The sequence below is a fragment of the Aptenodytes patagonicus genome, chromosome 5 (assembly GCF_965638725.1).
Source record: "Aptenodytes patagonicus chromosome 5, bAptPat1.pri.cur, whole genome shotgun sequence".
Classification (NCBI taxonomy): domain Eukaryota; kingdom Metazoa; phylum Chordata; class Aves; order Sphenisciformes; family Spheniscidae; genus Aptenodytes; species Aptenodytes patagonicus.
Window position 1 is genome coordinate 51833434 of NC_134953.1, and position 16135 is coordinate 51849568.

The 16135-nt window shown below is 41.2% G+C and overlaps 1 protein-coding gene across 1 annotated transcript in view; it reads right to left on the reverse strand.

Annotated features, from left to right (window-relative positions):
• Positions 1-3218: 3218 nt before the first annotated feature.
• KIFAP3 (kinesin associated protein 3) overlaps positions 3219-16135 on the reverse strand; it is a 73652-nt gene continuing 60735 nt past the window's right edge. Inside the window, exon 20 of the mRNA XM_076339744.1 lies at positions 3219-3670. Coding sequence (XP_076195859.1) covers positions 3562-3670 — 109 coding nt within the window. The 3' untranslated portion in view covers positions 3219-3561. The remainder of the gene's footprint in view (positions 3671-16135) is intronic.

Below are 16135 nucleotides of genomic sequence, written 5' to 3' on the forward strand. Positions count from 1 at the left end.
ACAAAGCAAAACCAGCCCATAACAATAGGCTGCCTTACATACCAACTCCAGAAAAGTCCGTGTTCTCATTCAGGTAGGTTTCTAGACTGGTTGCAAACAGCACCTTCTGCCTGTGAACTACCTGCAATGCAGCGCTGTCTTCCACCGCCCGCGCAGGCAGGCAGCTCCAGTACCTCTCTTGTTGCCTCAGCGCTCTCTCCTGAACCTCACAAAGATAAAATGAGCAGATCACAAGAACTTTAAGGGCTGACAGTTGCAACATGATTTGCACTAGTAAACCAGCTTCACTGTATGTTATTTTTCTTGAGGATGGTCATGGAAGGAATGAAGGTTGTAGCTATTCTCAGCCTTCTCCCAAGAAGAGTGGACAGCTGAGCTTACCAGTGGTGTATTACAGGAATTCCATTAAAGAACCTGCCAGAGGGGCTCGAAATCTCTTGTATCTAAACAGAGCTTGTTCTACTTATTCCAGAAGAAGATACATCTTGTTCCTGTTTCATTTAATCCAGAGTGGATTAAATTAAACAGAATCACAGCAGTCTTATTTCAGAATGAAATGCACATGTTAAACTGTTATCAGACAGCTCCATGCACACACCGGTATTTAAAAGACTTTGAATCAGGTCCTTCATAAGCTCTCTAGGCCAAGGATATTTGTTTACTTTTGCTTTTCCCCACCCTCTGTTGCCCTAGTAAGCTCCTAAGTACTAGTGTGGTACAAATAATAATTTAAAACAAGATCTGAGGCTGCTGCATTAAGTAGATTGCTCACTAAAATTATACTGTACATCTGCAGAAAGCCTGAATAATAGCTAACAGACATATAAACTTCTCAGCCTATGCTTATTTCATTGTGCTATTAACTTTACAGCCTAATTATATCTAAAACACCTGCCTAACCAAACTTATTAATTAATTAGCAGCAGACTGGGAAAGAGGATACTCCTGGGATGGTTAGGGATTGCTGCTGCAGGGAAAGAAAAGAGGAGCTATACAAAGTCAGGGAGAGAAACCAGGAAAAGGAGGAAAGGACAAAAGTTGTAGAAGTTGCTAAAAGAAAGCAGATCCCTCCTCGCCCTATTGTATGCAGGATACAGTACTCAGGGACGGAATCCATAAATACAGATAATTAAAAAGTTACCCTACAGGTCAGACTCTCCAGTCTCCCTCTGACACCCACAGGAAATGCAATATAGATTGAAAAGTCTATGTGCTCATATCTTTTTTCCCCTTTCTGGCTCAGGAACTGTAATTAAAGGGAAAATCAGCCTCTCTCCTGCCTTAGAGAGTATAGTGGCACAGCTGGTTTTCATCTTGGCTAGCAGGCTCTGTCCTCAGGCTACTAAGTGCTGAGTAATTTTTACCAAGCTCTGCTTGCAGATAAATGATGTTCTTCTCTTAGCTGCTGCCAGGCAAAGCTACAAATACTTGATCTTTTATTCTTTTCTCATAAACTCCTAACATTGAATACTAAAAATGCAGCCAGAGATTTTTCCACTGCCATTTATTCTCAGCATGGTCACAACTGTATTACAATTACAGACACCCACACGTTTGCTGAAGCTCAACTATAGTTCCTCGTTAACCTGAAGCTTCCAATTAAAGGCTCCTTCAGTTTCATTGATAGTTTGCATATACTCCAAGGACCCACTTCATTTTTTTTTTCCCCTCAAACACATTCCAAGAGAAGGGCAACTGCTTTAAATAACTTCACACTAATTTTCTGGAAAAGCCTGATGAGCGAGTGCCAGCCTCAAAAGAAAAGCCTGTGTCTGAATATGCAGTTTGGGTAATTTCTCTCACAGCTATAACTATAAAAATATCTGAAAGCTTTTGACTAAATGTGGCACAACTGCTGGGCAGATAAATTGTGGGTTCAAACCAATGGAAAGAATCTAGAAAGGTACAACACTGGAAACCCATTAGTTTAATTCAAGTTTTTTGCAGTGTTTCTAGTAAGATCTTACGTTTTCTAAGAAACTGCATAAGAATTAGTTAAAAATTGTATAGAAAATGATTTAAAAAAATACTAGTTAATCTTGGCAATGCTGTTCTTCCACCTACCTCCAGTAAGCGAAGCCATGAACATGAAGCCAGCACAGGGAGGAGGCTGAAAACTGGTAAGAAATACCATGGCTAATTTTAGAATCAGTTCCAGTCATGCAGTATGAAACGTAGTAACAGTACATATAAAAGTACCGGCACACTTTTAAAAGATAAAACAATGTTTCAAATCAATCTTGATTTCAAAGATATTTTTAAAGTGCAAGACTAATAGTCTGTCAACTTCCTAAACAACCCCATGCCTCTGAAGATCACCTTCCTAGCTCATACACCAATCTCACGGGATTACCAGCTGCTGTTTTAGTAGTATCAGCCCCTGATGCAAGTCTATTTTCTGTTTAAGCCAGAAATGAGGGAGAAGAGAGGAACAATTCTGCAAATCAACAGCCATTTAAAAAAACCCAATGAGGTGGAGGTAGCTTTTCTTTTAAAAAGTGAAAATTTGAACTGCTGTCTTGATGGCTGTGGCAGAGGGCATTTCCATAAACTTTCTTGTGTCTGTTATGGGTGGGGGTACACAACTTAAGAATAGCTTTAGCCTAAACTCTATTTGCACATAGCATGTTTCAAAACATGGCTTAATGCAATCACCGCATTGCGAGTCCAACGTGAAGGTGTCTTGGTCTGTCTCTGCTGCTCAGTCAATGACCTGTGCTTAGATCCAACTTAAACCCTGTGAACATGCAGGACAGGATGCATTTGCATTTTAGGATGGAGAAGTTGGGGGGAAGACTCTGCATCTGGATTCTGAACCAAGTTACAGTGTTGGGTTTTTTTCTCTTGCTAGTCCTCAGGACATGGCTGTCTTCTTGCAGCCCACAGAACTCTATTTAAACACTATGGTAAAGGTATTCTTTTGTAATGTAGTTTCTAATTTTAAGTTTTTTCAAGCATTTAAACTAAATTGTAAATGTTTGAAGCTCCAGGGGAGTGAATCTGTGCCATCTTTCCATTATTAAAGTCTTCAGACCCAGGACTGGACTTTGGTAACTATGTGTCAAGGCGGTGCCAGGAGATGCTGGGGCTTAACAGCATTCCTGTTACTTAAGTGTGAGAGGGAAACAGTCCATGTTAAACACACTTCACACGAAGCATTCTTCTTAAATGCCTTGTAAAACAAATGAAACGCTGGTTAGAAACACATTCACCACTGCTGACCACACAGGTTTTTATATTTAATAGAAATTAAATTAGTAGCTTAATATACATAATGTGACACTTTCCAGTCCAGTAGCTTTCCAATTCTTGCTTTCAAGTCACAGAGCAAATACTGTACAAAAATGGTAACAAAGAGCAACCGAAGAGTAAACACTGTCACTAAAACACTGGACCCAGAAAGGCTAGGTTTATCTGGAGCTACACATGCCAAAGGATACATAATGATGGACCCATTGTGGTACAATCATGCATTACCAATGGATAAATATACTGCTGGCCCTGCACACACTGGTTCCTCCAGGGCAGGTAGCAGCATCCTGAACTGCAGAGCGAGCTGTTTTATCGTGCTCCGTAGCTGTAGTAGTAAGGTTCATCCGGGCGGTATCCATAAGCAGTTGCTGGGCGGCTGGGAACCCCTGGTGATTGACCAAATCCATCAACTCCAATGCTGCAAAAAAAAGAGGAGAGAGAGACTGTAGGTTTTTGTATGGTAGGGAAGGCGCAGTAGTGCTGGTGTCTCCAACTCTTCCTGCCACAGAGATAATTTCGTGAGGCAACTTTGCAAGCCATCTTCTCCTTCTAGCCAGCACTGTTCTGTCTCTTCTTCCCTTGGTGGGAAAAGAAATGCTGCAGAGAAGTCAACACAACTCCTGTCAAGGAAAGCTTTCAAGGCAAATAGAAATCCCAAAAGAGACAGAAGATGTTTCTTCTATCCTTTTATGGATTTACTAGTAAAGGACTTTACTTCTGTGCGTCAATTTCTCTATCTGTACATGAAAGTTAACGTCTTTCAGGAAAGGCTTCAAGCATGCTTCTTGCAAAGCGCACTGGTAACCCTGTCCTACACAGCACATCTGAATAATCTGATTTCCTTCCTTCAGTACATTTCTGAAGCCCCTGGGAAAATACCAGCTAGAAATGAGAAAGTGAGAATATCTGGCACAGCAACATAGTTCAGCAAAGAACAGTGTTTCTGGTAGGATACAAGATTGACAGCCAAATGGCAGAAAGAATTCATCATATACTGAAAAGCTATGTACTAATGAGACAGAATAATTCATTTTTCGCATAGAACAGCATCTTTTACACCTAAAGAGTCCCACAGCAATGAATTAGATACTAAAGCACAAGAACTGCGTAGGGAAAAGTGGCACATATTTCATGCTCAACAATAACTCTTACGCAGGAGGTAGAGGAAAAATGAACATTGCCTAAGATACTGGATTACTGCCTATTCATAGTTATGTCACTTTTTAACTTCCACTTCAGTAGAACGACAAATGGAAAAGGATTCTGATTTATTGTCTGACTAAAGATGCATTGAAAGGAGTTGAACTTCCCCTCTGAAGACTGTCAAAACACAAAGAACCAAAGTGCTTTTGGAGTGGGGAAAAGCTGAACCTCATTACTGCTAATTATACATATGGAACATAGGTTATGCAACAGTCAAGGCTGGGAAAGAATGACCCATCCAGAAGATGTACAATGGGTGGGCCCCAGGCCCTGGCTCAGCAAAAAGCTGGCACTGCTGAATCGGTTGGACTGAAAGGGCTCAGCTGAAGTGGTGGGGGACGATGCCCATCACTCTGTCCCTGCAAAGATACTTTCCTTGGATTGTGCCTCCGTGAGGTCCTAGAAACGGATCCTTGGTACCTGGTTTCTCAGGAAGCTAGTTCACTCATGAGGTATTCTGATAATCATGTGAAGGTGGCAGATCTGAGGCTGATTTTTGTCCTCTGAGAGTGAGAGGACACAGTCAGCAAGCCAAACTGCAGAGAAAATAATTCTGTTTCACCTGAATGTATCTTGAGAAACACAGCACCCTGAAAGTGCTTTGCTGTTTCCACGTCTGCCTGTCCGTATTTGAATTGGCAGTGCCCCTGTCTCATAACTCGTACCCAAAGCCATCAGTCTGACCTTAAAGGCTGATCAGTCCCTTCAGCACGGCAAAGAGAAGCAGAGTAGATGTGGTGTACCCTGTAGCGTTGCAAAGCTATGTGAACACATGCCTCTAGCTCCACACCTTCCTCCGGGCACCCATTCCTTCCTGGATCCACTCCAAAGTCCTATTACTCTTTTCCAAGCCCATTATGAAATGAGCTGGTGACCTCTGAGGCACCTTCTCCAGGTCCCTCCTTTGTACCTGGCAAACAACAGCTTTCTCATTAGCAGGCTTGAAGCTTTAAAAGACTCCTGGAAGAAGGGATTAAGAGAAATCCTGTTACTTTGTCTGTATCTAACTCTCATCTCCAGAAACACCAAACCCTGCACTCACCTTAGTCAGCAGATGGTCCCCGCTTCTACCACTGTTACTGATTTGTAATATGCAAAGGGATTAGACAGACAGACCTCACATGGGCTGCCGTTAGGTATAGCTTTCTGAATGTAGGCCACAAAGCTCTTCCAAACAAGCCAACAGGGACCTAGCATGAAGCTGACCAATTTGTTTAGCAGTTCAGAAAACAAAGAAGTTGAGTAACTACTGTAAAACAATGCTGATTCTTTAAGAGAGTTCTTTCAGTACTGTTAGTATTAGGAGTTAGTAACATACTAAAAGAAGGCATAGTGGGATTTGGAAGTGCAGAGTCCAGTTTTGTTGTGCTACTGTTAAGTTCCCAGTTATACCACACATGTGTAACACTGCAGAGAAGCAGGACCCTTTAAGGCTACCTTTAAACTCAGGAATTCCATTGCTTTCTTCCAAAGCTCCTTAAAGCATCTATGGTTGATTTATAATGAAAAAATATTTTCACAGAAAATGCTTTTCCAGGTTTATCTTTCAATTTTTTTTCTGTTAGTGTAACAGCATTAGTTGTGGATAAGTTGGTTTTATTACTAATATGGTAGAATAGGGGCTCTTTGCATACCTGCTAACTACTGAAAATTTCATTCTGGAAAGATGTTGCAGGTGACTGAGTAGGCTGAGAGTCCTATATGCAGGGAGGCTGCTGACTGCAAGCCAAGCTAGTAGGGGCCATGCCTTGGCTTACAGGGGAGACAACAGTAGCCATCCTCAGGTCTACTGTGGCAGAGAGGGTCACAACAAATGCAGCAGCCGGAGACGTGTCCTGAAGCAGGACTTTCTTCTTAAATGTAAATGTGGCTTCTCTTGGTGCTGCAGAGTTTCAAGAACTTCTTTTGGTCACTCCATTAGATACTCCCAAACTAAAACATTGGGTTTTTGGGGGGTGAGGTGTAATAACGACACCGAGCCACGAGGTGGCAATGGGTCTCTATCACTGCAGGCAGAACTTTCCCAGCTACTTCCAGTTTAGTAATCCTTATTCAAAGAACTTTTAAATGTATTTAAATTGATAACGAAAGCAGGGAAAATATGGTTTCAATCACATTCTCAGCAAATCTTTTTTTTTCATGTATTTTTTTAATAAATGTGTAAGTAATTAGGTAAAGATCCCTAGAGTTTAAACTTTGAGGAGTATCAGTTATTTCCAAATGGTTTAGACATATGTTAGTGTCCTGAAGAAAACTGGAAGAGATGGATCAGCTGATAACTGCTTTGGACAGTTAAAAAAAATAAAAAGAAAGGAACAGAAAATCACATTAAAACACCTTGATCAAATCACCACTCTCTCCTATCTAAATATTTCTCTTAAGTAAATGAAGGCTTGTCCATGCTTCAAAAAAAAAAGCTGGCTTCATTTTTACATGTTAGTGCTCTTGAAACATACCAGCTTTGCCTATTCGATTGTTTGCGCTGGCAGCCCATAGCAAAAAGCTTGCCCTCTTAGTTGAAGGAAAGGCTATTGAACACAGGAGGTAACTGAGGGGTAGAGCAACAAAACAGCAAACGCGTCTGGAGACTGAAGTCTGGCTTACTCATGAGGCTGGCAGGCCAAGGGCAATGACTCTGCAAGAATAACCTACAGAGGTGGAGACAGGCGTTTAAAAACCAAGGCCTGATGAATCCTTGCCACTTCTGCCAAGAACAGCAGAAGGGTAGAGCCAGGAAAGATGGTAGCTTTTCGGCTGTAAACACTTGTTGGGTAATGATTGGCCTGAGATCATGATTTGTGCCATGTGTTCTTAGATTTATACTAGCAATCAATTTCAAAACTTGCTCCTAGGAAAAACGTGTTATTGGCCTTATTTTCACAGCATCTACAGGGAAACACAGTGCTCAGCAGAGCATGTATCAGCCTGTCTTCCTAAAAAAACTTAGGCACACACGAGCAACAATACTCGTCCCCGAATTAGTATTTTTTGCTCCTGTTAGTCAGCCCTGTTCAACTAGGTACCTAGCAGAAGTGCATGCAATCCCTGTAGTTGTAGAGTGGATACAGATCACGCACCACCACAACCAACTCCTCAGATAAATGACTTATGCCATTACCTTAATCTGCAAGTTAAGGCAGTTTTGTTTCACAAAATTACACGCATGCACACAGAGATTGGTGCTTGCTAACCACGTCGTCAAAGCACAACTGTTTTCTTGTGCAAAGTTTACCACCACACCTGGAGCTGATAGAGTTAAACAGTGAACAGCACAGCTAATTACTATGTACTGCTAACCTCAGTTGCTGGTTCATTTTGAGACCCTTTAAAATATGAACCGTGTATTTTACCCCTATGCACTCTCTTAATGATTTGTTTTTTTTAGACTGAAATCACTTCCAGCCATCAGTTATACTCATGGTCTCTACACATGCACTTCTCCAAGCACAAATATTTTTTTTTCCTATTGGTCTGCCAGCCCCTGTCAGAGCAAATTTCACTTTAAACTAAATGCTATGATACTTAAAACCTCTTGGATTACTCAGGCTGCTAGTGTGATCTATGACCTTCCCCAAATGACAGCTGAACTTTCCAATTTGCTTGTACTGCTGGGGAACTGAAGAACACATGCTGAAGAGGAAAACGTTCCTGATGTGCATGAGTGAGGAGAGATTTCTTAACAGCTCTGCTTATTGATACTTACTCTGATTCACAACATCCAAATTAATATGCCCATCTAGGATCCTAGGTGTCCTGACATAATTTAAAATGTAAAGATCAATTGTGTCCCCCCTCACAGCAGGAAATGCGAGCCAGCATCCCACTGTGTCCACAAAATACTTACTTTCCTTAACTCCCTTCTGTGTCCAGAGCCTCAGAGACTAGATAGGCTTTGTGGTGTGTCTGGAAGACTTGGCAGCCTCAGACAGGGAGCACTCTGCCAGCAACCCTCTGCAGGGGTTCCTGTTCGGGTATCTTTGCTGCTTGTGAGTGCACAGTACAGGAAGAGAGGCTCTTGAGCTTAGTCTGAACTAGGGTAATTAGCACCTGGATGCAGACTGACCATGGAGCAAAGCTGCTTTCTTTAAGTTTTCCTGATGTGATAGACACCCAAACCTGTCCACACTAGCATTCACACTGTTACTAGTGCTGGTGCTGACAAGTTGCTCTAAAACAGGTACTAATTCCTCCAGCATAAGCAGAGCCTCAGAAAGGCAAGTCCCAGGTCACTGGGGAAATTCTTGGTCAAAACTAACCCCTTCAAGTCCAACTGGAAATCCCCTGGTAGGATGCATGGATCTCAGAGCAATCCCAGCAAGAAACACTGCTTGAGAAACAGGCCTGCACATTCACAAGAGGCATGAAGCAGCATGGCAAGAATCATACCAGACTGTACTGTAAAAGACTGACTGCCTGTGCAGGTGAAGGTGGCCCAGGAAAAGAGTCTTCACCTTAGAGGGTGAAATACCAGTTTAGGAGCTTACAGGCTTTAGGGCCCAAATTTCATCCTTTTCAGCTTATCAGTTTCATGGTTGGAAGCCCAAAATGAAAGCACCCTGAAATCACTGCCCACTGAAAATGAAATCCAAGCTAAACACATGTGGTGCTTCCGCCACAGCCATGATTTCAGCTACATTTCTTTTCCTCTTAAGCCTGTTCTAAAACCCTGTCAATCCTCCCTCCTTACTCTGCATCAACAAGGCTTATACCAGCCTCATGTCCGAGAGACTCTCAAGCTAGTCACTGGGGATACAAGTTTTATAATTTTATTAAAATAAAATCTGTTTTATTAAAAAAAAAATCTATAAATTTATAATTCACTAGGTCCTCTGACCTTGGTAAGACCAGGCAAACACTACTTACAGCTCTCAACTCATCAGCAACCCTACCACCTCCTAAAGAAGGAATCACACTCAAAGTTCTCCATGTGCTCAAGTGAGCTGTTGAGAGGGTTTGTTTGCAGGCATAAATGTACAGCCCCTGCTTACACACATGGCACCTCTTCTTGCTGCCATTGATCACACCTGCAGCTTTGCAAAACTCCTCCTGAGCATCAGAGAATGAGGTTTGAACCAGAAGGTTTTGGAGCATCCTTCAAAAGCCTGACATCAGTACAGTTCATAGCAACCCCTGTTTCCTCTGTACCTTCTTCCTTTATACACCTTATATTATTGTTTCTAAAACCCACTGTCTTCACTCTCAAAACATCCCCCACCTCACCCCAGGCAGGCACTCAGAATTTTGTGCAGCGCATCCTTGAAGTCCTAATGTTCCCCTTCTGTCAATCTACTTGTGTGTGACAGCACTGTTGATAACATATGGTACGGTTACCATCCCACATTGCCTTATAAACTCTCATGCCATAAACCCCTGTAATCTATAATGCTGTATCAAGTTCCTGTGTATAACAGACAAAACGAGTATGTTCAGATGAATACCGAAGGCTATATTTTTCCCTCAGGAGGTACCTAAGCCTTAGAAATGGTGCACCAGTCTCTAATCTCGAGACAAGGACAGAATTATAACCTGTACAACTGAGATGCAGTTTATTGTTTATACTTGCCAACAAGAGACACAGGAGTTTGCAGCAGCAAAGTCTGTATTTTTTCCTCTTCTCTCAGTGGCTTTTTTTTTTTCCCCCTAACATGTTGGATGAAAGGTGTTAGTCTGTAGGTCTGAGACAACGCCTGTAGTGCAGGGCAGTATTATCACATATGGGATGCGGCAGAGGCTGCAGTCCTGCTAGCTAGATTAGGAGATTGATTAGCAAATGCTGTAGCTCCCTCCCTCCGCAGGTTTCCTCTGCGTAGAGGCCAGGGAAAGGCAGGCAGAGATGTATGGAAAGGCAGGTGGAGCTGGGGGCATCCAGGCTTTGACTCACTGTACAGTGAGGATTCAGGCATGGTGTGCATCCAAGCACAGGAGGTGGGAAATGTTTTTTAATTCCACAGAACAAACACAGACCTCCAGCTTCTTAAATTATCTTTGGGTAAGAAATAGTTAGCTAATCCTCTGCAGGTACCAGCTAACCACCACATGTTAACCAAGGCTCAAAGCCTGTGAAACCCATGAACTCTTTGGCCTTTCTGCTGATGCTCACTGTCAGTTAAATACTGGATGGGATACCATTTTCGTAACACCAGTCATGAAAGAGTGGAGGGCATCAGAAAGTGGCATAAAGCTGGTTGCTCTTCCCCTTGCTTAGAGTCTAGCGATTGAGAAGATGATCCTATTTACTTCTACGTGCCAGCTACCTCTGGTTTTGCTTCACTGACCATAAATTTTGTCTTTCAGAGCAAGAGCACAAACCATGGGTTATAGAGAAACAGCATACAACTGAGAAGCCTTAGAAAACACAATGTTTCTTTTATATAATATCCTGTAACTGTAGATTCTCCCACTACTGGTAATGACGTTAAACTATAAACCACAAGTCTCTTAAATTCTGCCTCTCATGGCCCCAACTTTTTCTCCCCTATCTGTGAAGCTGTTTCTTCCCGTGCTTTCTATCCCTCAAGCTCAAGTGGGAGGGGAGTTTTGTGGCAGGGACTGTGACTGTACCAAGTCCATCTCTACGTTAGCATTGAATAGTAATGTTCCTTAAATAGTAATACTGTATCTGCTCAAAAGATAGAAAATGTCAGAATGAACCTGTGCAATAATACTTTAGCTCCCTTGTGCACCATGATACAGCTTTTATGGATACGATCATGTCTCTCCTTCCATGTGATTCAGCTTTCTTCAGTGCACTGAATGACTTAAAGTTTCCAGTTGCTTCTGGACTTGGTGCCCAGTTGTATCTCAGCACAATACTGCTGTTTCTGCCATTTAATTATAAACAAATGCAAATCTGACAATTGTGGAGAAATGAGTACTGCATCTTCTGCGTCAGGCTCCAGCTATGCACCAAGCAATAAGCATGCCAAAATTCACTGGTGGGGAGGCAGTGTTTAAAAATATATATTTCCCAACTGAATAGTAAGAAAGCACTGAACTAAAAACAAATTACCTTGCTTAGCCAAATTCAGTAAGAGCCTTGCTTGAAAGCCATAGAGCTTGCCATCCCAGCTCTGTGAAAGCAGCCTGGGACTTGGGCTCAGTTTCTTGCTCTGTCAGTTACCTGCTGTGTGATCCCGGGCAAGTTGCTCCTTTTCTCCATGACCTCAGTTTCCCAGATGGAGTATCGAGAGAAAAAACACCCCAAACATTAAAGACATCAAGTGACAAACTACAGTAGTGAGAAGACTCAGATTAGACTGACAGAGATAGAAAAGACTTTTGCTTATTCTGTAACACCCCTCAAAGAAGGAAAAAAAGAGTATTTCTGATCAGCTAGAAAGGCAACAAACTGAGAATACAGCCAGGGGGCAAAATAGCAACTCAAGAACTCAAGTTGTTTCATATAGCTGTCTTGTTTCTTCGAAGGGCATCGGGATAACCTCACTAGCATTCCCTCACCCAGGCTCACAGCTCCACCATGCAGATGGGAGTTTCTCAGCTATTCTGTACCGGATTTGTTAGAAGGTCAAGTGCACAGTCAGACCTGGAATGGAAACTAAGAGTTCTGACTTTCCATTATAAGCCTGACAGAAACATCTCCTGTGCTGTTGGCTCAACAACTGGCCAAATCCACTGATTAGATACATCCATTTCTTAAAAATTAATTAAGAACTAAAACAAAAGAGCCCTGAGGAGCAGGCAATAAAAAGCAAAGATGTCCTTCCCTCCCCCTCCCTTCTTGCACAGTCCACATTATGTCAACTCCATAAATTGAAGAGCGCGTTGCCTTATTAATATAACTAGTAATACGTCTGGCTTGGGAAGGTTTCAAGCATCTCTTTTACTGAGCTCCAGCAATGTCAGTGTTATGTTGGGTACAGAAGCTTCAGCCAGCAGCCTGAGCAGAGTAGAGTAAGATCCTGAAGTGGCAACTTCATAGAGGTGACTGGTGTCACTGACTAGATCAGCTCAGGATCTGGTCCACGTCTTCCACAGGCTTCTGACTAGACTTCCCATTTCCAGATGAGAAGTGTTTCTTGTTTCCTGTGCTAGATTACAGAGCAGGGTCACTGTAAAACGTACTCTGAGATAAACAGCTGAAGTGGAAATGCAAGTTTTCAGTGCCCGGCATTGAAGCACTCATAGCTGAAGAATTATTCCTTTAATTATTTATACAAGCTCCTCAAGTCCAAGCACTGCCACTTGGCTCTGTGCTTCAATAAAAATGGGGAAAACAGTTCCCTCTTGTGCACAAATACCCAGAAAAGCCATGCCAACAGGTTACTGGCTGATAGTCGTGCTGTCTCCAGGGCTCAGCACCAAGAACCAGGCAACTCAATGTGGATGATAATCCAGATGCTGGAGGGAAGGAGGGAGGGAGAGTCAAAAAATCTGTTCTGCTTTGACTTACAGCTGCAGCCAATAAAAGCTTTCAAAGTCTCTTCTGAAAGTTAACATTACTAGGGGATTTGCAGTGTTCACTACAGCGTACACAGCAAATGCAGTTGGAGTGTTATTACTGATGAATCAACTTTAAATATTTTTTACCACCATAGATGATTGTCCAGATTTCAACCGCTTTTATATATCAACACAGGGCCCTAGTGAAATCTCATCAAAATCTATCCCAAATCAGTGATGATTTTAGTGTAAACCAAGAAGGAAGTAAATCTCAATGTCTCTCACTGCTTGCTTTCTTAGGTCTAACACTGGATATATTAGGGAACAAACCAGATACAAATACAGATGTGGAACATTTTCTTGGAGATCTATACCTCGGAGTAGCATTATTATGTAAAAATTTCAACTTTAATTAAATGAACGAAAAATAAAATGTTTCCAAGCTAAAGGTTGGGCAGGGAGTCTTGGAAAAAGTAAAACTTAAAAAGCTCAAAACCCAGAAGGCAAATAAACTCTCTAAACTAGAAGTTGTTTTTTTTTAAACCATGAGATTTAAAAAAAAAAAAGTTTTCCGGAGGGAAGAGAAAAGGGTGGTTCAGTCATCATACTTGAATAACTGAAGCAGATAAAGACAGATTGAGAATCAAATTTTAGAATCAAAACAATTTTAACTATTTGGCAAAGAAATTAATTTGATAGGTTACATTAATTTTTATACTAGAGACTTGTTCGCAGCACACATTCAGTTCAGATAATAACCATAAGAAATATCCCACTGATATGCGGGACATTTAGAAACTACTCATTATAGGTTTAATTTTGAATCCTGTAAGCATGCTTATACATAGCATACAAAACACCCTTCACTTTATTATAGTTTTAAATCTTTCTTCCAGGTCTGGCCTTGCAACGACTTGTCTTGATAAAATAGGTTACTTGAAAAAGGAAAGCTCAATAAAATGAATTATAAAAACAACAAGATTAAACTGATTGTGCTGTTTTTGTACAGTGCAGCTGAATTCTGCAAATATGCTGCTGGCTGTGGTTTGGCATTTAACAGCATGCGATCAGTGAGAAGGAGGAAATTTTATTCTCATTAACTGTTGCAGATTTACTGCAGTGAAAAAGGGCTATGTAACCTGAGAAGTGACAGAATGGAAAGATCAAAGCAGCAGTCTGGAAACTAAATAAACCTTCTGGCTACTTCCTGCAAGGAAAATTCACTCTGGCAATGTAAAACAGAGTCCAGTTAAAAACTACTCTCAGTTTTATGAGCTGTCACAGCAGCTTGAGTGGTTTGGACCAGTCAAGTTTAGAACATTATATTTCCTTGTTTTTGTCTCAGATACTTCTGTAAGCAGTTTTATAGTTTCTTTTTCTTTTTTTTTTTTTTTAAAAGAGAAAAATAAAATTCTTTTCTTTTGGTTGAAATCGAGAAGGTCACAGCTAAACTCATTAAAAACAAGCAGGTCTTCATTTGCACATTCCATTCCCGTTTACTACGTTTTAATATTTTACTTTGAGATTTATAAGCAATGTACATTTGCTTTAATAACTCTTCCGCATTCTGTTCACTTATTGTTTAATATAAGTGCAAATCAGTTTACAGAGCCCAGATGGCTTGTAACCAGGGAGCCAGTCTATTCCTAGTAGCACATCTGGAGGGACTAAGAGCAGCAGACAGAACGTGGGAATTAATTAATGTTACATTTCAGAAGAGACAGACCCAGGTTTGGGGGATTTTTTGGTAAGATATTCCAAAGGACTTGAGCTAACTCCTACAGCATTTCGGTATTCTTTTAAAATTCTTAATAGCCACCTAAAGCATGTCGGTTAAATGAGGCCAACTGCAGGTGGAATATAGTAAAATAAAAAGCAACTAAACAAATGTAAAAGAAGTGACTGCAAGTGAAAGAGGTCCAAGTATCCTATATTCCAAAAGAGCTGAAATGCATTAAAACCTCAATGCTAACTTTCTTCCCAAACAGCATCTGCAACTTGCTGAAAAAATTGCACCTTTAAAATATTCCCAAGCAAGCTATTTCATCTCTTAGCATACTAGTGTAATTGTTCAGAGCAATTAAACAGCTCTTACAGTAAATGAAACAAGTGCAACATGATCCTTCATTACAGACCACACACCTTGGAGAGGTGGTGTGGTCCGGTCACTGGGGCACTGCGAGAGCAGTCAGGAGAGCCACTGCTCTACTCTAGGCTCTGGCACCTGACTTTGGATGAGTAACTTCTCTTCTCCTTGCCTTTGGTTCCCTGCCTGTCTTGACTATCAGCTCTTTGGGGCAAGGACTGCGTGTTGCACTGCAGACATTGTCTGCTTGTTGGGGGATACAAGGAGAGCTGCTTGGAAGCTTCTCCTGATACAGTCTAAGAACAGAATAATAATAAATAAGCACCCAAGCACATAAAAAAAAGTTGCTGTATATAGAATACTGGATGTGAAGAATATTGTCCTCATCTGGATATTCCCAAGTTACAGGCAGTGCTGGGCCCTAATCCTTTAGTGGTGCAGTATGCACAGATCTCCAAATCCTGGGAAAAACCTCATTGATGAATATGGGTCAGAGAAAAATCTTATTCCCCTTGAATAATCAGACTCCTGGTCTTCAAAAATGCTACAATAACTGTCCACATCATAACAGCCTAATTTGATCAAATACATATTAGTGACACCTAAACTGGATTATAATATGATCAGGTTGCAGTAGTTAATTTCTATAAACATGGCTTTGAGAAGACAGTATGAAAAAAACTAATAAAGGTGACAGCTAGCAGGGAATATGACCACTACCTAAAAAAACAGGGAAAGGAAAGAGGTAACTCTGGTTTAGTACTGGTGCAGAAACAAATTATTATAAACTAGACACGAAGAAATTCAAGCTCGCATTCAAAAGCTCTTAGTGATGAAGCACTCATGTTCTGGAAGCACCACTCCCACATTTAAGTACTGAAGGAAAATAACTATACAGGGCATTTTGATTTAGGCCATGATCCAGGATCTGAAGAAATCAAATGAAGTCTTTCAATAAGCTTGTCCCAGACTGCGATCAAAACCCTCTAAAAGGCAGCAGTTCCTGCTTCCTTATTACTATCTTTTAGATGTGAGATCTTAATTCCAAGCATATGCACCACCTGAACAGGCATTGATGAACAAAAAGAAACTTACCTGCCTGTTTCACATGAATAGTCAGTAAATGCTGTATTGTCCAAACGAGAAGCGTGCTTTATCTCTGTTATGTCAAGCCATATAGAGCCATACCAGAAA